This window comes from Triturus cristatus, chromosome 4_2 (assembly GCF_964204655.1).
Source record: "Triturus cristatus chromosome 4_2, aTriCri1.1, whole genome shotgun sequence".
In the NCBI taxonomy this organism is placed as follows: Eukaryota; Metazoa; Chordata; class Amphibia; order Caudata; family Salamandridae; genus Triturus; species Triturus cristatus.
The window spans coordinates 991043772-991069486 of NC_140586.1; the positions used below are offsets into that span (position 1 = coordinate 991043772).

The window sequence follows — 25715 nt, forward strand, 5'->3', positions numbered from 1 at the left end:
GATTGCCAAAATGTAATGATATTCCCAGATAATACTAAACTTGTACAGAAACAGCGAAGTACATTTGACTCCATGAAACAGAAACTCAGGCCAATGTCCCGCTAAGCTTACAATATTCCACAACTCAAAATACCTCTTCTGTGACCCACCCAAACTGTCCTGGAGTTGGATAGAGGAATGGCAATCCAGACTGACATGCACTATAAGAAAGATAAATGATAGGACAGACACAAATGGCAACGTGGCAAGTGTCCACAACAAGTATTCCAAGGAGAACATAAGGATAAAGACGTTGCTTACCCATCCAAATCATCTCTCAGGGAATATGTGACAATGGAATGCTTAGATTCAGGACCACGGTGGAAAATCCCCATCACGCCCACTTGATTGGGCTTCACTCTCCTCTCAGTCAGACGCAGAACTGGATATCATGCTGAGACAGGCCTCATAAAGAAGATGGTCCGCATTGGACTGCTGTGGTTGAGGTGACAGATACACACTTGTCTTGCTTTCGTCTGCTCTGATCTTGCTTCCTGAGGCATGTTTATTCTCCAGAACTCATACCCTGGGAAGCCTCACTTTGCTATTTAATTTTGTTTAATGGGGCCATGACCCCTTGTTACTCTTATGCAATCAATCTTTTCTTTATTTACTTGTTCTATGGGGGATTTGTTTTAGGGATACACCCTTCGGGGCTCACAACATCTTGACTGCAGTGATAGGGGACACAGGCCCAGGTTAATTTCAACAGATATTTCACTGTTTATGTGGGTGAGGAAACAGGTGTAGTTTGTTTGTTATTAGATATACGCCTAACATCAATTGCAGCACACCTTTTTATTGCTACATGTATGATATTTCCATCCATCCATTTTAGTAGCCAAGCACATGCGCGATATAGCGAGCCCCCTCCATTGCCTCACTTTGTCAGCGGGCTTGTTAATGAAATCAAACATGGAGCTGCGCTTAGGAGGGCAACAAATCAGCATGCTATTGCTTCAAGAAATCCACCGTCTTTCCCCAAACGTTTTCACTCTTTTCCCTTCATTTTTGCTGAAACTTGTGTTTGTTGTCCTTAGGACTCGGAGCACTAAACATGATGACATTGGCTTTTATCCACTTGGCACATTTAATTTACTTGTAAAGTACAGTGGTACTACATGTACCCAGGGCATGTAAATTAACTGCTACTAGTGGGCCTGCAGCACTGATTGTGCCACCCACTTACATAGCCTTTTAAACATGTCCCAGACCTGCCATTGCATATTGTGTGCATAGTTTTAAACTGCCATTTCAACCTGGCAAAATAAACATTTTCCCACCCTTAAACCTTCCTTTTTAATGTATATACATCACTCCTAGGGTAGGCACTACACAGCCCAAATGGCAGGGTGAAGTGTATTTGAAAAGTATGATAAGAATTTTATGTTTTACATATTCTGGTAGTGAAAAACTCCTAAAATCAATTTTCACTACTGCAAGGCTTGCCTCTCTCATAGGATAAGACTGGGTTGCATTATTGCACCTAATAAGGGGTAACTTTTAAATAGGAACAGGTACACAGTTCGTGTTTAGTGTCTTTGGAATTATAATTAAAATCCTCGTGACTGCCCTTGGGTCATATCATTAGCTGAATTTGGCAGTTGGAGTTTGTGTATTCTGCCCAGACAGCTGAACATAATCAAGAGCTTGGGATTGCCTGGATGGACCATTACTGACAGGATGAAGGATGCAGCTGGGCACGGACCCACTTGCAACTGAATAGGCTGAGTCCTGCCTTCACATAAAGGATTGTATACCCCCTGTAGTTAGGCTGGAGCCAGAACAGGGGAGCCAGGAGACCTGAGCACTTCATAGGGAATTCTCTAGAAACTTTTCCCAAGGCATCAGGTATAAATGTTGGACCTCAGACACCAACTCTCCACTCAGTCCACTTCTGGACCTGAGGAGGACTCTACCAGGAAGAAGGACTGCAGCGCTGCTGAAGAACTGCCACACTGATAGACTACTGCTCTGCTGGACTGCTGCCCTACTCTCCTGCTGATCTGCTTCCCTCCTGCCGGAGTGAAACCTAGAACCACCAGAGTGAGTCCAAGGGCTAGTTGGGAGGCCTCCTGATCAGAGCCTTAGGAACACACCAGGCTCCAACAACCTTGAACCCAGAATCTGGCCTCTGGCCTCTGTGCAGCCTGCCCTCCAAAGTGGTGCCAGCCCAGTCCTGGACCCTTGGAAGTGAGTCTGAAGGTGCTCTGTCAGCACAACTGTGGTCTCAGCAGAACTGATGCATCACCTCTGCTGCATGACGCAAATCCCAGCAGAACCCACGCATCTCCTCTGCTGTACCATGTCCATTATTCGGGATTTACAATCATTGGATGCAACCTCAATGGCCTTGTGGATGCAACAGTCAGCAGAGTTGGGTCCCTACTGGTGGCCACTCAATCTCACACTTTGCTTAAGTCCTTTTGTTGCAGCCCATGACCTGAGTGAGGCTTGGTGCAAACAAAATCTAGAAACTGGGGTTACGCTTTCTTTTCTGGGGTGCATAAGTAATTTTTTCACCTGATTACTTCTTTCTGCTACATGCCTAATTGAACTAGATTGTCAGCATGACAGTACATTTAAGAGAACTGTCCAATCATGCAGCCTTGTAATTCAAATACGAAACACCCATTCCCATTCTTCTCCACCATGGGGAGCTAATGCACAAGACGTCTTTAGAGATAGCCTTAGGAACATTTCCATAAAATATTTCCAGATCAACATGGGGTCTGTTAGGTCTCCTGAGACAGACTGGAAGGCATACGGAGCGGGATTGGGGGAGATGTGGTTTTGCAGTTGGCCTTCCAAAAAAGAAGAAAAATAACAGAAAATCTATATTCTAAGAATTCTCTCCACGAAGCGGAGTGTAAATATCAACTGAATAGATCTGATATATAAACAATTATCAAGGTTGGAGTAGTTCCTCCTTGGTCAAAATGGTCACCAAACATTGATCCAAGTGGCTGGTAGTCCTGTCGCAGGAAGATCTGAAGGTCAGATCTTGGTGCCGTCACACAGCTGTTAGGGTGTCATGCTTCATCATTGGGTGCTCCTTATCAGGGCGGCGCTGCAATGCCTGATGGGCCTGGGGGATCTTTGGCAGAGATCTTTTTATCTGAAAAATGCCGTATCGATGAGTGCAAGTGAGGAACCTAACTAACCGTGTAACTAGTGGAGTCAATGAGTGGTGACTAAAATAGGCTCTAGTATCCTAAAAACAAATCTTTAGAGGAGGTGGGTACCAGGACTAGATACAAACAGTGATGCTATCATGTAGGCATCAAGTACTAGGATAGCTGCTAGTGAAGTGTGGTCAACATGTTTCGTGCCTCGACAGCCCAAGGATCAGGCGGCACTTTGTCAGGACCAAAAAACAATACATTCCTGCCCCTATCTTGGGCTTCAGGTCTCCCTTTTATCAAGGGATGACCTAACAATGTACACCGGTCTACCCCTAAATGCTTGCTGGCCTATGGTTCTACCTCAAGAGAGGCGAAGTAATCATCCAGAGACAAGATGGAGGGTCCCGGTCAACTTGAGGGACACTTGTCGGCGTTTGGTACTCTGTGGTGTCACCTACCCACCTCCATTGTCCTGCAACACAGTTCTTATAGATTACATATTAAGTCACGCTTGAACCCAAATAAATGTATTTGATTAGGCCAAGATATTGTGAAGGCCTCTCAATGTTACTATTATGAGCACGGAAATAAAACTGGGAAATTATTGCACTGATTAAGACAAAGTAATGAGAAGTTCACACATATAGTTAAAATTGAGAATGGGTATGGCATCCTCTATCAGGGACCAGCTGGCATAGTGGAGACCATCGCTCATTACTATGTAACATTATATAGAAATTCATCACCTGTATCAATGGGATGGCAGACATAGCTGCGTAACAGACGTCCAATATGCATGACGTACTCCTGACCAAGCGGAAGAAGTGGGGAAAGCTATCTCCCAGATTTCAACTCTGAATTTTTCAGACCTCAATGTCCTCCCTATTGAGTTTTTCAAATGTCAGGCAGACATATTGGGACAGACACTTCTGTACCTCTATGAAAAGACTAGGTGTGGAAATGAGCTCAGTAAAGGAATCAGCAATAAATTAGAAACCAGAAGGCCCTAAATTGATAATATACTGGCTGGAGCACACACCTGAGGAAAAACGCAAATGAATCCAATAACAAAAGGCCCAGCAGGGCCTAAGATCTCTAATTATAATATCACCACTTTTAGTTGGCCTTTTTCAGGCTGCTGGACTGCAGAAATGTGCCCCAGTTCTCAATGTTTATTAAGGGCATCCATGGGTGTGCAGCATCTCAGGACTCCAGCACAGAAAGAGTGCACAATGCTCCAAACTTCCCCTCTCAAAGTATTCCCAAGAGGAGGAACAATATCCAAAGGCCCATCACAGTGAATGACATGTTCGCCGTCAGGCAAGGCTAGTGCCTAGGGCTGCCCTCCATTAACAAGCAGAGTGTTGCTCGAATGATTCATTTTTGCCCCAGGTGGGAGGAGCTAATTGTTGCTACAGTCCTGGTAGCCTCAGAGCCTGAGTGAGCATCCAGAAGGTTGCCCCATGATTGCTTGTCCCCTGGCTCTCTCTTTATAAATGAAAGAGCCATGCTGGGAGAAGGAGACTTGGGTCGGGGGGAGAAAGGACCCCAGCAGCTGGCCCCCACCAGCAAAAGAGCAAATGCCTGGTAGGTAGGAGCCAACTTGACTGCGCAGGCTTAGGAACCCATGCAGTCTTTGGAGGAAGCATGCGGGTGCCCTATAAGTGCAGTAGGAGCACCCACTCCTGGTAAGAATAAAGCCCACTAGTGGCACAACAGAAAGATGGAGAAAAAGGAAAATGTACCCGCCTCGATCAGCTGATTTAAAATGCCACATTAGGGTCAGGTGCTTACAAATAAATGCACATTGGACTCTAGTGCCCCAAGAGGCCTAAACGGGAGTGGCCACCCTAAGGATCCTGGGCTCTGCAGGAGTGACCATCGGAGAAGTTTTAATCTGAAGTAAGTATTTTAGGAACTGGTGCTTTTTCAGGCATGCTTTCGGTGCCTGGATCCTCGCTGTTAGTTTCTCGAAAGGTTGCTGAAATGAGATGTGAGACTCTGATATGTTCAGTGTTTTAAACCTTCATTGGAATGGTCAATTGAAAGCTATCATAAGTGCATGTTTCTGATAACATCTAAAATAGATGTACGAGTAAATTACATTGTATTAGAAGAGCTTGTATTCTGTGTTGAATTAATATGGTAATAGTAGACACAGCTTGTTGATCTGCCAGTTTATCAAGCAGCTCTCCTTGTTGTATTAGAAGCTGAGGAGAATATTGTATTTTAGGGGTTATGGCTTGCTGCTGCACAGACTGTTCGAGGTGCCTCCAGTATGGGCTCACTCGGGTGAAATAAGGGCCTGATTTATATTTCAGCATTCAGGGTACTATGTCACAACGGGGATGGATATCCCATCGGCGGAAACATGCATTCGATTATATTCCATGGGATTTATATTTCTGCAGATGAAATATCCGTCAACGTTGTGATGGAGTAATTTGCCCACCAACATATAAACCAGGCCCTCAATGGATTACTTGACCTTTGGGAGCTTGCTTTGCTTGAAAGCGTTTTTTCTATATATAGTGTGGTTGTGTGACCTCACCGTGTAATAAACTCACTACCTGTACTGGGTCCATTGAGGTCTGCTTGTAAAACTTTCCCCAACCAGGCCTAATGTTCTTGTCCCACTGGTAAGGGCTTGCACAAGGGCTAATTGCAATGTTCTACCTCTGTATATTCATAGTGAGTGTTATCTTTAGGTGGAAGCACCCAGTAATGGATTCATGCTCGCCTCTGACATCTGCTGTGTCCTGCACATCATGAGCTCAGAGCTTGAAACTCAGCATCTCAGGTTCTGTGGGCAATAATTTGAGTACAAATAAACAAAGAAATTGTAAACCTTGGTAATTACAACACCCAGAATGAAAGAATGTATGGGATGAAATGCTATAAACAAAGGAATCATTAAGGGCTACAGTAACAGAGTACCTTGGCTGCCTAACACTCAGTCAGCTCACCCAGTTTAAAGTCTGGTGGACCACCAGGTTTACACCGATAGAGCAAAATGTACCCATTCAGCGTAAACCTTCCTCCGAAGGCCAGAGAGAATATGGAGCTTCAGCGGTAAGCCATTCTACCCTATTTAGAATGGGGAGTCAGATGTCTTTATACTGTCTATCAAATCCATGAATATCCTGGAGGTGAGGGAATATTAAAATAAAAAAAAAATTAAAAAAAATATCCTTACACCATGGGAGAAAACTCCACTGGTGTTGGGGCCATCAGTTTATACTTTTGTCAAAGCAAACTCCCACTCTAAATAACTTTGTATAAAGCGTTGAGATAGTGGTTCATACAAACCCATTGAGTTCCCTCAGGGCCGACAGTGAACTTTAAATTGGGTGGGAGAAGTGTTGCCGGACATACCACCCTGACCGCCTTCACTCCACCTGCCAAAATCTAAATTGGGCCCTAAGAAGTGGAGTCATACACTGTACAATTCTATCGTCTAATTGTTTAACGTTCTTCTAAGATAGACTCTAATGTTGTTAAAGGTATGCTTCTAAAAACTTCCATGGAACAGATTTTTTTTTGCAGATGCACATGATTGTGAAACACTAGTAACTAATGTTGCATCATGTATTATCAACAGTCTATTTGTACACCATTAATATACTTGTGTATTTAATGGTGAGCTTCTGCTAATATGCTAGAATCTCGAAATGGCATTATTTATTTAAAGACTATTGCTAGATCATATTAGGTATATAAATTCAGGATTTACAGAGACAATACTCAGCTTCTCAGATCTGTTTGTCCATCTGTGAGCTCAGGGAGGAGAAGCAGTGAAACCTGCTGACTGCTGATGTTGTATCTCTTTACGCACCTTCAATTGTCTCCTTTCTAGAGGTGGTCAATGTACTCAATATCTGTTCCCTTCTCTTCCACTGGTCACAGGTGCTGTCGATGAGATATTGTATCTCTTTACTCTCCTTTGATTGTCTCCCTTCTAGAGGTGGTCAATGTACTCAATATCTGTTCTCTTGTCTCCCACTGGCCACAGGTGGTGCCGATGAGATCCGCTTGGTCAATGCTGGTGACGAATGCAACAGGAGAGTGGAGGTCAGGCATGGGAAGCAATGGGGGACGGTCTGCGATACTCACTGGGATATGAAGGACGCTGAGGTGGTCTGTAAACATCTTGGATGCGGATCAGCTTTAAGAGCACTAAGTCACAATGTTGAGTTTGGAGCAGGATGGCACCGAGTGTGGCTGAGTCAGGTTCGATGCACAGGAGCAGAGGCGTCCTTCTTCGACTGTCCTCATGATGCGTGGGGACATGAAGCCTGTCACGTCAGAAGTGATGCTGGAGTGCAATGTTCAGGTGAGAGAAAGGAGCACAAAGGGAAATATTCAGTTATGAAAACTAATATCATGAACGATAAGAATGTAGTAATGTTGTGATTGCTGAAGAATTGGACAGCGCTAATTGGGTGCTATATGATACCTCATCTCCAGGTCTATCACTTGGTGATTCACAACCATTTGGGTATCCCAGAGTGTGATGCAGGATGACTCATTGATTGTGGCAGAAGCATCCATTTTGTGATGCCAGGGCTCAGGAAAATCCTACCGGGTTTAGCCAGTATGAACATGTCTCTCCCTCTAGAAGAGTGGAATGCTACCCCTGCCGACAGAATTAGCGGTAGGGGATAGTATTCCAAAGCGTTTGACACCAAACACGACATGTTTTGATGCAGCCATCTCAAAGTTAGCATTTACCGCGAGGTTATAATGCACTTAAGAGTATATGGTATGGCTGTATCACAGAACAGCCGTAAGGAAGTATTTACGAAAGCTGCAGAGGGGCTCAGCTCATGCTTGGGCACCCTCTCACATAAAACCAAGCAATCTGCCTTCAGGATTGTCAAGGCCTGCCATAGGAGTGGCTTATAGGTTTATATGTGTCAGTATATAGGCGTGGATGTAGGTAGCCTATACCACGGTAAGGGATGCAAGCACACCCTTACCCAGACTGCAGTAGCAGACCTGTGGTGCCATTTTGGAGTGCTTCCCAGGGGTGGCATAATATATGCTGCAGCCCCTGGTAGGCCTCTGAGGTACCTATGCACTAGGTACATAGTATACCATATACTAGGGGCTTATAAGGCACTCCAGAATCCAATTAGATAAGTACCTAATGTACATGGAAATCATTTTAGAGAGGAAGCAGCTAGGCTTTGGTCCTGATTAGCAGGGCCACAGCCAGACTAAGGTTGAAAAACAGTGAAACACCAGCAAAAAGTGGGGGTACCCATGTGAAGCAGATCCTACTCTCCTACAGTGACTCTTCTTACCACTGCCACAGTGTCCTGAGTCTTCATTTTGCAAGGAGTGAGGAGCCCGGGGTTTAAAATACTACTGCACATGTAGGTGACCTCTTCCCAATCACTGATCTAGTGTTCTCGGTCTGCATTTTACCAGGTCTGGGAGCCCTTGGTTTAACATTAAAATTATACATGTAGGCAATCCCTCCCCCCCCACCACCCCAGAGTTCTCAGTCTTCATTATGCAAGGTGTGAGGAGCCCAGGGTTTCTGATAAATATTTGATATGTAGGTAATCCCTCTCCCAACACCGCCAAGTGAATTTAGTCTTCATTATACAAGGTGTGGGGAGGCCAGGGTTTAATATAAGTATTACACATGTCAGTAAACCCTCCCCTACCACCACCGCAGTGTTTGCAGTCTCTTCATTAGGGAAGGTGTGAGGAGTACAGCATTTAAGTTAAATATTACAACTGTAGGTAGGTCCTAGCCCACCACTGCCCCATTGTTCCCAGTCTTCATTATGGAATGTGTGAGGAGCCCAGAGTTTAAGGTAAATATTACAAATGTATGTAACTCCTCTCCCACCACCACCCCAGTGATCTCAGTCCTCATTATGCAAGGTGGGAGGACCCCAGGGTTCAAGGTCAATATTCCACATGCAGTAACCCTTACCACCACTGCCATAGTGTTCCCAGTGTTGATTCTGCAAGGAGTGAGGAACCCAGGGACTATTACACATGTAGGTAACCTCTCCCCAATCACTGATCTAGTGTTCTCAGTCTTCATTATGACAGGTATGAGGAGCACATGGTTTAACATTAAAATTACAAGTGTAGGTAATCCCTCCCCCACTATCGCACCAGCGTTCTCAGTCTTAATTATGCAAGGTGTAAGGAGCCCAGGGTATAGGATAAATATTGCACATGTACGTAACCCCTCTCCCACCACCACCCCAGAGTTTTCAGTCTTCATTATGCAAGTTGTGATGAGCCCAGGGCTTTATGTAAATATTTTACATGTATTTAACCCCTTTCACACCACTGCCCCAGTGTTTTCAAACTTTACTAGTTAAGGTGTGAGGAGCCCAAGGTTTAAGGTGAACATGTGTTTCTTTATTAATTTTGCTCATATACAGTTATAACAGTCAAACGTAATGAAACATACAAGGCATGTTCATCACAGCTTAGTACAATATTATTACAGATTATATAATATACCAGTTGTTCATCCACCTAGCACACATTTCAACACATTTATATATTACAAATATCTGCCCAATTTTTTCATTTGTCCGACATAGTATCTCTCATTCACAGAAAGTAAGTAAGTCGCCAGTCGGGCCCATAAGTCATTACGTCTAGATGACATAGGGAGCTCTTCAACATAGCATGCCGACTGCTCTCTGCAATATACAAGATCTTCAAACCATTTTTCTTGCCCTGGCACCTTTTTACTATCCCAACAATTAGCCAAATTCCTCTTAGCTAGTAGCAAAGCAATAAGAACCAACCTCCTTGTCTGTGGTTGCAAGCGTCCAGCTAGCCCTAGTAGGCACATTTGTGGTGTGCAATCCCCTGCTTCCAAAACCATTTCAGAGAGGGACTTTCAGGCACATGCATCAAGAAAAGCGAATATTAACGAATCGCAATTAAGGACTCTCAAAAACCTATGCCTGTAGGAATCACTATTAAAATAGCGATTCCTAAACATTGCTTAATTGCAACTCGCAAATTGCGAGTCGCAATTAAGGAATAGCTTCCCATTCATTCCTATGGGCCTACAGGCCCTTAGGAATGAATGGGAAATTGCATGCGCAATTTGCGAGTACCAATAGGTACTCGCAAATTGAGCAAGGGTGCAAAGGTGTTAAATTGACACCCTGTTGCACCCCTGAAATTGTGATGTGCACTCATGTTGGGCACACACATGCCCCAAGGGCATGTGTGTGTCTAACCAGAAACCTTGAAAAATGCACTTTAGTGCATTTTTCAAGGTTTTTGCAAAATACAGACCACAGTACCTGTATTTTGCGGCCCCAAATAGCAAATTCGATATTTCTAAGGGGTACATGGATTGCATTTAAGGAATCACAATACAATCGCAATTTAAGAAATTGCAACAAATTGCGATTTCTTAAATTCGAGTGCCTGACACTTTAATGCACTGCAACAGGCCTTTTTGCGGGCGCAAATGCATGATTTTTATGAATTGCACCATTTGCGCTCGCAAAAAACGTTGATGCATGTGCCTGTTTGTGACTTGCTCCCAGAATGCATATACCCTCCCCCAGCCCCACGCTAAGTGCATAAAATCAGCATCCTGCATTTGACATCTTGTACAATTGTTTGATTCTCTCAACCCATATCTCTTCAACCGTTTCGAAATATAGTATAGATGCAGTAAAAACGTAAAGTGGATGATTTGCTGTCAACAGTCTCGTGATAGAGCCGCGAGAGCCCCAGTCTTTATCCCCGAGTGGCTCATCTAGCTCCATATTCCGTGTCTCTCTGGCCCCACAGTTTGTAGGCACTGTGTCATCTTGCTTGAGTTTTTTGTGGCAAATTTGAATTAGGGTGGGGGTTGCCCAAAACGGGCATGCCCATCCCCCCACCCCCTCCCTGCAAAAATGACAGCCATCCTGCCCCCCCTGGGGGACAGATGGGGCAGTAGCCCCCAATCTGCCCCCCTGGGGGGCAAAAAGTCCACTAGATGCCAGGGATTTTTTAGGCAAATTTTAATTAGGGTGGGGGCATTGGCATGCCCATTTTGGGCAGCCCCCACTCTAATTAAAATGTGCCCAATAAATTCCCTGGCGTCTAGTGGACTTTCTGCCCCCCAGTAGCCCTCAATCTAGATGCGCTGGCTTTTTTTATGCGTGGGGGTGTGGGCTGCCCAGAATGGGAATACCAATGCCCCCACCCCCCCAAAAAATAGCCACAGTGTTTCTGCCCCCCTTGGGGGCATATCGAGGCAACCGCCAATACCCCCCGGGTGGCAGAAAGCCAACTAGGCACGGAGTTGTTTTTAGCAATATGCCTACCTGTGGAGTTTGGGCCCTAGCGCAGCCGGCACATAGGGAAAACAACCAAACCCACACATTTCTGAAAGCTAGACACCCGGGGGAGTCCAGCGAGGTATGGCTTGTCCCCGAACGTTTTCCTACCCACAATCCCCTGCAAACTTCAAATTTAGCTGAAAAATTCACTTTTTTCTCAAAGTTCTGTGTGGGAAAGTTCTGGAATCAACGTGGATCCACAAATTTCCTCACACCCAGCGTTTCCCCAGGTCTCCCGATAAAAATGATACCTCACTCGCATGGGTAGGGCAAGTACCCGAGACAGGCAAGGGCCCAAAACCTATTGAGGCGATATCAAAATGACCTATCTCAAAACAACCTTATTTTGTAAGAGGGGTCACCTGGGTTTTTGTCCCCGAGCTAAGCGGCCATCTTAGAAAACTACCAAACCCAAACATTTATGGAAACAAGACACCCGGGGGAGTCCAGCGAGGTATGGCTTGGGTGGGTCCCCCATCATTCTCCTACCCAGAATCCCCTGGAAACCTCAAATTTTGGCTAAAAATTCAATTCACTATGTTGTGGGCCCTTGCCTGTCGCGGGTACTTGGGCCTGCCACACAAGTGAGGCACCATTTTTATCGGGAGACCTGGGGGAACGCTGGGTGGTGGGAACTTTGTGTAAGTCCAGAGATGCCACAACTTTCCTACACAAAAATGTGAGAAAAAGTGATTTTTTCAACTAAAATTGAGGTTTTCAGGGGATTCTGGGTAAGGAAACGTTGGGGGATCCACGCAAGCCATACCTCCGTGGAAGCCCCCGGGTGTCTAGTTTTCAGAAATGTGTGGGTTTGGTAGGTTTTCCTAGGTGCCGGCAGAGCTAGGGCTCACAAACTACAGCTAGGCACTTTGCCAAAAAAGGGTCATTTTTCACTGCGAAATTGAGGTGTGACCACATTCCGTTTTGTGCCGTTTCCTGTCGCGGGCACTAGGCCAACCCACACAAGTGAGGTACCATTTTTCTCGGAAGACTATGGGGAACTCGGGGTGGGTGGAAATTTGTGGATCCACGCAGATTTCAGAACTTTCCACCACAGAAATGTGGGGAAAATTTGTTTTTTTGACAATTTATTAGGTTTGCAAGGGATTCTGGGTAACAGACCCTGGTGGGAGGCAGTCAAGTCACCCCATCCTGGATTCCCCTGGATGTCTAGTTTTCAAAAATGTATAGGTTTGCTAGGTTTCCCAAGGTGCCGGCAGAGCTAGAGTTCAAAAACTACAGCTAGGCACTTTGCCAAAAATGGTCATTTTTCACTGCAAAATTGAGGTGTGACCACGTTGCGTTTTGCACCGTTTCCTGTCGCGGGCACTAGGCCGACCCGCACAAGTGAGGTACCATTTTTCTCGTAAGACTTTGGGGAACGCAAGGTGTGTGGAAATTTGTGGATCCACACAGATTCCAGAACTTTCCACCACAGAAATGTGGGGAAAATGTGTTTTTTGGGACAAATTTTTAGGTTTGCAAGGGATTCTGGGAGGCAGTCAAGTCACCCCATCCTGGATTCCCCTGGGTGTCTAGTATTTAAAAATGTATAGGTTTGCTAGGTTTCCCTAGGTGACGGTAGAGCTAGTGTTCAAAAACTACAGCTAGACACTTCGCAAAAAAAGGGTCAATTTTCATTGTGAAAATGTGGTGTGTTCACGTTGGGTTTTGAGTAATTTCCTGTCATGGACACTATGCCTACGCACACAAGTGAGGTACCATTTTTATCGGGAGAGTTAGGGTAATTCACATTTGTAAAGCAACTGTTATTACCTATAGATTTTTGATGCATTTCTGCCTTCCAAATGAAAGACATTGGTGCCCATCAGGATTTGGTAAAAAAAAGGCCCGTCCGACTCGTATCCGGTCTTTTTATCGTACGAATCGGACAAGTGCCGTACAAACTGGCAATCACGATTCGCATGGTAAAAAGTCCATACGAACCGCCTCGGGAATAATTCCCCACACGTCCTCGGGTCGGAAAATGTGTCCGACACGTCCTCGGACGATTTACCGTACAAATGTGAAAAGTGAAGTCCGACCGAGGAATCACGATCCTACCCGTGCGTCCGACCGTACAACCGTACGGTAAAAACACCGTCCGCACCGAACTCCCATAGCAACCATGGAGACATGTGCCCGCATATGCGACCAACACTCCCCCCAGCACCCATACGTTCGAGTCGTACTCCCCGTGTATGTACACCCCCCCCTGTATGTACACCCGTGTACATGTCGAACCCCCACCCGTGTATGGACACCCCAGTACGTTCGAGTCGAACCCCCCCCCTGTACGTGTCGTACCACCGTGTATGGACACCCCAGTACGTCAGAGTCGAACCCCCACCCGTGTACGTGTCGTACCACCGTGTATGGACACCCCCGTACGTCAGAGTCGAACCCCCACCCGTGTACGTGTCGTACCACCGTGTATGGACACCCGTGTATGTTCGAGTAGAACCCCCCCCTGTACGTGTCGTACCACCGTGTATGGACACCCCAGTACGTTCGAGTCGAACCCCCCCTGTACGTGTCGTACCACCGTGTATGGACACCCCAGTACGTTCGAGTCGAACCCCCCCCTGTACGTGTCGTACCACCGTGTATGGACACCCCAGTACGTCAGAGTCGAACCCCCACCCGTGTACGTGTCGTACCACCGTGTATGGACACCCCAGTACGTTCGAGTCGAACCCCCACCCCTGTACGTGTCGTACCACCGTGTATGGACACCCGTGTATGTTCGAGTCGAACCCCCACCCCTGTACGTGTCGTACCACCGTGTATGGACACCCGTGTACGTTCGAGTCGAACCCCCCACCCTGTACGTGTCGTACCACCGTGTATGGATACCCCAGTACGTTCGAGTAGAACCCCCCCCTGTACGTGTGGTACCCCCCTGTATGTACACCCGTGTACGTCAGAGTCGCACCCCCACCACAACCTCCTAAGTACGGAGCGCACCCCAGGCCCCAACATCACAACCGCATGTACGAGTCGTACCAAGCCACCCACAAGGACAGCACTGTACAACCAAATGGCCCATGTACACACCGTACACACGTTAAAAACGCACGTACACAAACTGGACTAAACTAAACAACACAAGAATACACCATTCGAATGGCACAAAGCCACTAAACATGTCCAACAACCACTAAAACAACACATTCACTGACCTGCAACTGCCAAAAACAAACAGAGGCCCAAAACACCACCACTCCTTATAACACACCCACCCAAACTTCAAACACAGCCACACCCACCAATGGACCAATAAAAAGGGCCCACACACACAAACCATGAGCCTTTGCAACAGACTTACTGCTGCCAGACCCCACAGACAACCTACAGCACCAAACTAGAAGCTTCAACACACAGTACACTTGCACACCTTCACACAACCACCTTCACAAACACACCCTCATCACATTCACACACACACACACCTGCACAACCACACCCACACACCCACAACCATCCACACACACCCCCCACCATCCACACCCACACCCCTCACCATGCCCACCAACAAGAATCCAAAGTTCAGTAACCGAGAGTTGGAGGTCCTTGTTGATGAAATCCTCAGAGTCGAGCCACACCTCTTTGGAACATTGGTCAGACAGACCAGCATCTCCGCAAAAACAGCCATGTGGCAGACCATCGTCGATGCTGTGAATGCTGTTGCGGACACCAGAAGGAACAAGCAGGAATGCCAGAACAGGTGGTACGATCTGCGGAGGAGGGTCCGAGCCAAGATGACCGACGACCACAACAACGCCAACGTCACTGGAGGAGGGCCGCCCCGCAGACCCGTACACTACCAGCCCTGGGAGGAGAGGGTGATGGCCATACTGCCGGTGGTGGCAGTCGACGGATTAGAAGGACTCCGAGACCCGGGTGAGTACACAAACAACTCACCTCACATGGGGGGAACCTCATCCACAACCAAACTCACAAACAGGCACGCAACCACCCCAAGCTATCGCATGACTCAACCACACTCCATGAACACGCACATGCCACTGGCGCCACCATGCCCCATGCACCCAGCTGGACAATGTCAAGTCACAGGCCACAGAAGACACCAACACATGACACGATAAGCCGGATGGCGGGAGGGTGGGACCCAAAAATCACATAGTGCAACTCAGAAGCAGACAACAATGCCCTCTGCCCATATGGCCTAGGTCACAGCCAGACAAACAGTGTGTCCCCACACAGGAAAGACTCGCCAGCAAATGGCGGACGCCTTGAATTAACACATGGGGGTGAAGGCACTTGTTGCATATGACAGCAGCTAATGAACAGCCAACACTGTGAAAGAGTGGCAGCACACACCACCACAGCAGCAGCGCAGACACACACACTACACCCAATGGTTGCCTGGAGATCAGAAACCAACTCGCAGCAACATGCCAAGGGCCATTAAAAGATCTGCCAACAGTGTGTGCCCAGGAAGCTGGCCTCAGGTGACAGAGGGTGACACACAGAGGGAGGGAGAGGGGGACAGAGAGGGAGGGAGAGGGGGACAGAGAGGTAGGGACAGGGGGACAGAGAGGGAGGGAGAGGGGGACAGAGAGGGAGGGAGAGGGGGACAGAGAGGGAGGGACAGGGGGACAGAGAGGGAGGGAGAGGGGGACAGAGAGGGAGGGAGACACAGGGAGAGCAAATCAGCCTTGTGGTGTGTGGGAATGTCTGCTCATCAGCAGGTGGACTGCGTGCATGTAGACAAGGGTGGCCAGTGCCAGAACCCCCCCTCTTCCCCATGGCAAAACACAGGGACATGTCACAACCTGTGCACGAGCACAACGACAGCTACCTGCATTATATAAGTGTGTGGATACACTCCATGTGCACATGTACAGTGCTACACGGAAGGCCCCAATGCATGGCTCGCCACACCTGCCCACTCCACTGCTGACTGCAGTCACACTTGACGCAGCAAGTAAGACAGTGCCACACATAGTTAAAGGCGCCAAAGTGGTGCCCAAGGGACACACCCATGCACAAGTGCACTCTGAGTGGAATGCAAGACAGATCCTAATTCCAAGAGGAAATGTGCCAACTTTGAAACTGATGAAACATGGATGTTGCATGGACCAAAATTAACATTGTCTCTCTCACACACAGGTAAACCTCGTGGTTCACCCCCCAACACTGGGGGGGAAGACTCACAGGCCCCGGCTCTGCGGGAGGCCGATCCCACCGGCAGCGACGACTCTCACCACTCTGTGGACGACCCCGACCAACCTGGCCCCTCTGGTGTCCAACCACCTGCAGCACCTGCGTCAGGTACAACGGGGCCAACCACCACCCCCACTCCTGCCACATCCCAGAAGACACCCAGGATCCCTGCCCCACCACCACAAAGCAGCCAGGCTGGCCAGGAGGGACACGGTGTCCCGGGCACCCAGGAGGAGGCAGGCAACAACGCCAATGCCACCCCTCAGGGGTCCCGGAGACCCGATGTGCCCACAAGGGCAAGCCAGGTGCAAGTGGGCAGGGGTGGTGGGAGTGGAGGACGGCGGAGGCGCCAGCCTGACCAGTTGGCTGGGGAACCAGTATTTTCCCATGTCCGAAACATCCTGGACTCATACCGGCAGGACACCACGGGCATGGCCCAGGTTGTGTCCGTCCTCAAGGGGATCAAGACCCAGCAGGCCCAGCAACATGCGGAGCTACATGCCTGTCTACTGCAACACCAACGGAGGATGGAGGACGGACAGGCTGAGCTCGTGACCGTGTACAGGGGAATTCACGATACACTCCGTCGGATGGCCGACAACATGGGCAACCCTCCCTGTGCCAGAAGGCGTAGAACATCACCACCCACAGGGAGGGAGGAGGAGGAGGAAACATCCGACGGAGCTTCCCAAGCATCGTCACGGCCTGCTTCCGAGGGTTCCCGCAGGAGGCCGGGTCGTCCACGGAAAGGACCGTGAGGGTGGGCGCTACATCACCATCTCCCAGGACACCTGGCCTGGCACCTGGCCCACTGGAGCAACAGCATCACAGTATCAAGAGACATTCTCTGCCACATGGCCCTGCTGGTCACTGTCTGACCAATGTTGACAAAGACTGTGGCATGGACTCTGAGGATTCCCAATGGAAAGGACACCAACTCCCCTACTGAACTTTGGATTCCAAACTCCCGGAAAGCCCCTCAGGTCATACCCCCCCCCCCCCCCCCCCCACAATAATAAAAATTCACACCATGAAGAGAAGATGCCTGCTGGTTGCATTATTACCTTACATGTGTCTTGTAAAGTCTAAACATGCCTGACTACTCTTTTGACTTCAACCATCCACACCCTGGGGCCTGAGTCTGGCACAGGACACACGGGTCACAGTGTATTAGGCAAGACAGACATGGAGCACCACACACACCCGTGATGGTCCCAACCAGCTGAGGGGGTGGACGCACAACCGTGCTGACAGACACATTGAGTACAGCAACAGTAATGCACAGAGGTCAGGGATCCAGTCCAGTGTCCTGGGGGGCACCCAGGTAAGTGTAGTCAGGTGGCAGAACCATGACCTGCAAGCTTGAGTCCGGTGGATGCAGAGAATGGGGGCCTGGCCAACGTTGGATGCATGGGGATGGCACATGTCACAATACCCACACAGTCATGGACATCATGCACAATACACAGTCTCATCCCACACACACAGCTTGCATCTTGCTACTCGACACATAGACACATAGCCACTATCACGGAAAACCATGCCAGACATGCTGGATGCCCCGTGGCTAGGCCTGGGCGGCAAATTCCGTTCCGCTCACGGAATTTGCGGAATTTCGGTAATTTCGCGCTCCGCGGAGAACGCGAAATTGCCCAAAATTCTGCTTTCCGCAACTTCGCGAAATTTTTTCTTGTTCGCGTTGTCAAAATGCGTGTTCGCGAGATATTTCTCCCCGAGCACGCAAACAGCAACTGTGAACAGGAAAAAAGCATCGCGAACATGCAATTCCGCGTGTTCGCGGAATTTCTGCATGTTCGCGGAGATTTTTTACCGTTTCGCGGAGATTTGCGTAACGCGGTTATGCAAATTCCGCCCACCCCTACCCGTGGCAACACACCAGCATTGACTGAGAAGAGGCACCTTGGAGGCATAGGGACACCTTTATTAGTCATGTTTTCGGGGTTGCAGAGGCAACTTGAAGTACACATGAACACTTCATGTGGAGTTACATGTGGGTCCAACACTGGCACCCCCCTTCTGCAGCACAAATGCGTGATAGCCATGGAACTGGCACACAATTGTCGGTTAACAGCTGAACACCCACAGCTGCTCACGTAGAGCCTGCCATACACCATTGATCCGCTGATGCAGAAGTCCCACACCATGTCAAGCCAATGCAAACCGTATGTGTCCGAGGGCAGTGTTACACACATTGATGCCATCATCACAATCCACTATCCCATCACTGATGACTGTCAACAAGTCAGACCATCTATTCAGGTGTACACAGCTGCATGTCGTGTCCCATGGTGATGCTACATGGCTGCAGAGGAACCAAACATCGACAGGGGCAGTGTGCATACATCGTGAACAACTGCCAAACCCAATACACCCCTGAAGCATCCCTTACCCTAAGGAGATTTCCAAACTTGTCCGTGAGTGTAACGCTGAGTCAGCACACGATGACATGTCCATGAGGAATAGCAGTGCCACAACAATGCAACCAGCAGACGGCATGCGCAAGTACCTGGGGAAGAGAGACACACAAGAAGTCAGCCACAAAAAGCACAGACACTTGCATGTGCATTTACTCAACACATGTACGGATGCCAACATGCTAGGTCACAATTATGACTGGGGGAATACAACCATCGCTGCCACCATCACTCCAGTGACATACCCACACACACCCCTGACTCTTGTGCCATACATGCAGGTGGAGACACACATCACAACACATACCACACGTGGAGCAATGTGTGCACACTCAGACACTGGTACTCACCACTAAGCAAAGAAGTCGCGTATGAGCTGAGTCCGGATGTCCTCTTGCGGCTCCACATCCTCCACATCGCTGGCCCCATTGCCAAGCCCTTCGTCCTCCACGGGTGGATGGTCCTGGTCATGTTCATCCAGGATGAGTGGCACAGCTTTCTCAACTGCCATGTTGTGCAGCATGCAGCACACCATGAAGATTTTGCAGACCAGGGGCATATGGGAGCGCGCCGCCGGTCATGTGGAGGCACCGGAATCGGCTCTTCAGCAGGCCAAACGTCCTCTCTATCACTCGCCTTGTCCGACCATGGGCGGTGTTGTAGCGGAGCTGGGCCGCCGTGATGGGGTTGCGGAGAGGTGTGATCAGCCATGGCATGTTGGGATAGCCAGCGTCCCCTACATGGAAACAACATGGACATTAGTAGGACAGGGGAAGCGGTCGTGCCGGTAGGCTACGCAAAATACAGGACAGCAAGAGTGTACCCACCTCAACACATGCTCGTTCGTTGCGCAGCTGAGTCATCATTTCTGGCATCCTGCTACGCCTCATGATGTAGGCATCGTGTGCTGATCCTGGAAAACGAGCACAGACATGTGAAATCACCATGTTGGACAGACACACCACAAGGGCATTGATGGAGTGGTAGTGCTTCCGATTGCGGTACGCCACCTCCTGTGCGTGTGGTGGCACCAAAGCAACATGTGTCCCATCTATGGACCCAATGACATGGGGCATCCCTCCCAGGGCATAGAATCCACGCTTGACCACAGTCAACTGTTCAGGGGTTGGGAACTTGATGAAGTCATCCAGGTGAATCAACATGGCCTCTATGAAATCATGCAGCACACGGCAGAACATGCTCTGGGACATGCCACCAACATGAGCTATGGTATTTTGAAAGGTACCCGTGGCTAGAAAATGTAGGGCTGCCATTACCTTCAGCTTGGGTGTAAGTGCCGTAGGATACCTGTGCAGCGGTTGCAGGTGTGGTGCCAGTCTCGCCATCAACTCCAGAATCAACCGTTGGGGGAAGCGGTAGCACCGGATCCGATCATTCTCCTGCATGGCAGCCAAATCCGGAATTGCTCGGGGAAGAGGCGGCACTCTGCAGTAATTTGGAAGTGACAAGGATGAGTGAGTGCACCACAAAAACAAATAATTTGTACTGAGCACATGTTAATCTGTCTATGCACATGTGCTACATACGGAGTTGGGTATGTGCCACATGCCCTGGACATGTATGGCTGCCAGGTGACACTCCTACCAAGAGCCTGCTACACACGGAGATTGAGAACCTCCACATGCCAAGCCATGGGATTGGCTTTGTCCTAGTGCAAGTGAACAGCGAGACGCAAGACAGGAGTGACATACAGCCACACATCAGTAGGATGGCGATTGCAGAGACTGGTAGCGGAACACTAGAGCCACAGGTAACATGACATTACACTAGGACAGCCCACACACCTTGCCATGAAGGTGCACATGTCATGAGTCACCACACATTCATTGTGAGGATGCATACATGTCCTTGTTACGCTACTCCGTGTCACATGCATACATACGCAACTCACATCCGATACCACATGTGCCATGGTGTGCGGAACAGTGTGCAATGTCAATCTACACACAGACACATGTTGGTTGCTGCAACAGCTGCAGCTTTTGAGGGTGCTCCAACATCAACCTAATGGGAAGCCCCCACACATACATGACATAGTCACATCGTGCACCGTGGGTAGTGACAAGTCAGGTGTGGTAACCCCTGTACCGGGCATCAGGGGACACTTCCGTGTGTTGGTGTCCGTGCCATGCCAGTGTCGGTCAACCCAAGTGTGCAGTACAACATGCACACATGTCCAAGGAGTCAAGGGCATGCCTGGCACACATTGCACCGTCACACATCACATCTGCACACATCTCATCATACATCTGGTGCCTTCTCGACTCAGGAGTAATGTTCCACATCACAGCGTGTCACACCTGTGGCCCACACATGTAGTAATGCACAGACAATGCCTTGATGTCCATCCATGGACAAGTATGTCCACCCTATTCCTTCCTGTGTGCTGGCTGTCACCACTGTGATGTGTGAAAAGCGCCGTACTGCTGCTAAGAGGGCCTGTGTGCGTTCCCATATCACTATGGGAGTGCTGCCGTATGTGTACCCATCTTGATGGTGCGCGTACAGGCATGTGTACGGCCCGTACCACTACGAGTACGCATACGCTAGTACACCCATAGTGGTCGGGCCGTACAGGCGCCTGTACGCTCCCTATCACTATTGGTGTCCTCGCGTATGCGTACACGTAGTGGTACGGGCCGTACAGGCGCCTGTACGCTCCCTCTCACTATTGGTGTCCTCGCGTATGCGTACACGTAGTGGTACGGGCCATAAAGGCGCCTGTACGCTCCCTCTCACTATTGGTGTCCGCGCGTATGCGTACACGTAGTGGTACGGGCCGTACAGGCACCTGTACGCTCCCTATCACTATTGGTGTCCTCGCGTATGCGTACACGTAGTGGTACGGGCCTTACAGGCGCCTGTACGCTCCCTCTCACTATTGGTGTCCTCGCGTATGCGTACACGTAGTGGTACGGGCCGTACAGGCGCCTGTACGCTCCCTATCACTATTGGTGTCCTCGCGTATGCGTACACGTAGTGATAGGGAGCGTACAGGCGCCTGTACGGCCCGTACCAGTACGTGTACGCATACGCGAGGACACCAATAGTGAGAGGGAGCGTACAGGCGCCTGTACGGCCCGTACCACTACGTGTACGCATACGCGAGGTCACCAATAGTGATAGGGAGCGTACAGGCGCCTGTACGGCCCGTACCACTATGTGTACGCATACGCGAGGACACCCATGGTGATGGTGAACGTAGTCACGCCTGTACGGGCCCTTGCTAGGCATTTGGGGTGCCCTAGGGCCCCGGAACGCACCGTACCTGTGTGTGAAGCACAAAATTACATAGGGGACACATGAGGGCCAAGTATTAAGGCCTCAATGCATGCTGGTTGTCATGGAGACCAAGTTCAATTTTTGAATTTGTTCAGGAAGGTGCACAGCAGAAGTCAGTTGGAATGAATCTACTTTGTTGCAATGTGTTTGTGGGGCTGACATCATGCAGGAGAAAAAAACAGATTGAGAACCCACAGACTGCTAGGTTTGAAGGGATTGGAGGAAACATAGGATGCAAATGTGAGTGACCAATCACTCTGTACTCCTGTGCATGAGATGGGCCAGCAAGGCAGATATAAGGCAGCCAGGTCCCATGAGGGAGCACTTGCCTGCACATCTCTGTATTCCACGACCCAGCTGCTGCTACTGATTCCCTGGAACCATGTCAAGGGCTGTGGAGAGGTCACAGCCATTCACCCTGGAGGAGAACATGGCTCTGGTGGATGTGATCCTCCCACGGTACCCCATGCTGTATGGGCGACCAGGTTATCAGGTGAGTGCAGTGTCCACTGGCACAGACTGTGTCCCTTTTTTGTGACTGTGACTTCTGCCATTGTGTCCAGGTGTGACACACATGCTATGTACTGTATGGGGGGGGCCAGGGTGGGGAATGCCTGATGTCTCCCAGCAGTGCCCAGACATGAGAGGGGTGGGTGCAGAGTCCTCCCAGCAGTGCCCTGAGACAGGAGGGGTGTGTGCAGAGTCCTCCCAGCAGTGCCCAGACATGAGAGGGGTGTGTGCAGAGTCCTCCCAGCAGTGCCCTGAGACAGGAGGGGTGGGTGCAGAGTCCTCCCAGCAGTGCCCTGAGACAGGAGGGGTGGGTGCAGAGTCCTCCCAGCAGTGCCCTGAGACAGGAGGGGTGGGTGCAGAGTCCTCCCAGCAGTGCCCTGAGACAGGAGGGGTGGGTGCAGAGTCCTCCCAGCAGTGCCCTGAGACAGGAGGGGTGGGTGTGATGCACAGTGTGAGCCTGGATAATAGATAGTGTAGTTGCCCTCATTCCACCTGTGTCCTTTCAATGGCACGTACTGCTTTTGGCCTTCCCCCAGAGGATCCTGTCCCTATGACAAAGGTGCAATGCGTTGGATGCATACTATGCCTTGATGTAAACAGCAAATGTGTTCTAATCTGTGTCCCTGTGACATGTGCCAGGTGTATTGATGTAGTGTCACTTGTTCATCCTCACAGGTAGACGCCTCTGCCAAGGCACAGATATGGCTGGACGCCGTCAGCGCCGTGAGGAGTGCGGATGGTCGGAAGCGGCACCTGTCCCAGGTGAGGAAACCCTGGCAGGATATCCGGTGCTGGACGCGGAGGATCACACGGGTCCTGCTGGGGGACTCACCTGAGAGCCACAAGAACCGCGGGCACCGCCGTCTCTCCCACATCCAGAAACGTGTGCTGGCGGTGGTCTTTCCAGACATGGACAGGCGCCTACAGGAGATGCAGCAGCCGGAAGGGGGTAGGTACATGTGTGTTTGTTGTGTTTCACCAGCATTTGTGAGTGCACTGTTCCATGGATACACTTCCAGGGTTTATGGTGCTGTGCAGATCCTGATACCCACAGTATTGCAGTGCTCTCCTGCCTCCCTTCCCCTCCACCATGTATATTGACGTGAGCTGTATTACAAGTGTCCACTGTCCATCCTGACCTGATTTTCCAAGTACATACTCACGGTGCCCATTGCCTGTGTGTCTTGTTGCAATCATCTGATGATGCCCATTTGTACATGATTATTTTGACAGGCGCACCTAGGGTATTTTGTGTGCAATCCTGATTTTTTGCATCCCATGTGTATTTCAGCCAGACTAAGAGATGTAAGTGCTTCCTGTGTCTCCACATATTTGTCTCATGTAGGGGGTGGGTGGTGAGGGCATAGCCTACATGTCAAGACCTGTACTCTCCTTGCTAGGACTGGCCAGTGTGTGATGTTTGTCTGGACATACACTCAAGGTGCAGTGTGCCAGTCAGGGTGGGCATGTTATCAGTATTACCTATGCAGCATGTGCCTCTAGTTCCTGGATGTGGCCCCTGCTCATCCCTATTGCCTGCCACGCTGTGTGGTGCAGATGCAGTGCTGGATTGTCCCCAGGGCCTTGCTCCTCAGTCAAAATTCCATGTCGTCTCATTTGCTATTGTGTCTTGCTCTCCATTGTTTTTCCATGGCATGGTGGGTCACACAACTGTGTCTTGTAGGGCCTACATATGTACCTTGCTTTGTAGTTGTAACTCTTCCTTTGTTTCAGGCTATGCACTGTATCCTAAGTAGATTGGACTCATGTGACATATGTATACAGGTGTATGATTAATTTCTGTCTCTTCACCCTGCCCACAGCATCGTCGGGGGACACGGAGGGAGACATGGACACAGACGGCGCGGAGGGACCGAGCACCAGTGCCAGCGGTGACATCGTGCCTGGCACTTCGAGTGGGACAGAGGCGGAGGAGAGTGACCCCGGGGACCTGTCGACTGGCACAACAGAGTATGAAGCTGACGGGTCCGAGGATGATCTCTCCGAGTGGGCGGTGGCTGCACCACCATCTGACAGCAGCCCTACATCTGGCACCGCCCCCTCCATTGGCATCAGCCGCCTCCCACATGCTCGTGTCCCTTCCCAACGTGCCCGGTCACCACATGTCTCTTTCGTGCCAGGCACCGCACCCCCTGCCCCTGTCTCCACTGCTGCCGCCAATGCTGAGTCTGTGGACATCCAGCGGCAGTTGCAGATTGGTCAGACTGCGATCCTTAATGTCCTCCATGGCCACAGCCAGGTCCTCAACAACATGGAGGCATACTTGGAGGGCATTCATTCATCGCAGGCTGACCAACGCAACTTGCTGAGGTCCATAGACTCCACACTGACTGCAGCAGTGGGTCTCCTGCAGCGCTACGTCCCACCCCCTACCCCTGCCCCTTCCATACTTCCCACTCCCATGCCTGTCCCACATACACACAGACGTAAGCATGCACCCACCACAACAGACACAGGCACCACACCAGCAGGGAAGGTCCGCCGCACACCTCCTGACACGCACACACAGGGTGAAGTAGGCACACCCACTGGGTCGGGGGGCAAACGTGTGACATGCAGCCAGAGTGGGAGTCCGCATTCCACCCAATCCACACCCTCCAAATCCCCTCCCCTCAGCTCTCCTGGCCACATCTCCCCCAAAGACTCATTCATGGCCGCTCTGTCCCTGAGCCCCACAGTGACACCACCCCGCAAGCGGTCAAGGAAGTCCACGGTCAGGGTGCTTGAGTCCCCCCCCTCTCCACACCCTCCCCCAGTGG

At 49.8% G+C, this 25715-nt stretch overlaps 1 protein-coding gene across 2 annotated transcripts in view; it reads left to right on the forward strand.

The window, feature by feature from the left end:
• Window positions 1-25715, forward strand: part of LOC146839237 (CD5 antigen-like) — a 409368-nt gene that overhangs the window by 227455 nt on the left and 156198 nt on the right. For both annotated transcript variants that reach the window (XM_085603261.1, XM_085603262.1), the window contains exon 5: window positions 7177-7497. In XM_085603261.1, the coding sequence (XP_085459387.1) occupies window positions 7177-7497 (321 nt within the window). The remainder of the gene's footprint in view (window positions 1-7176; window positions 7498-25715) is intronic.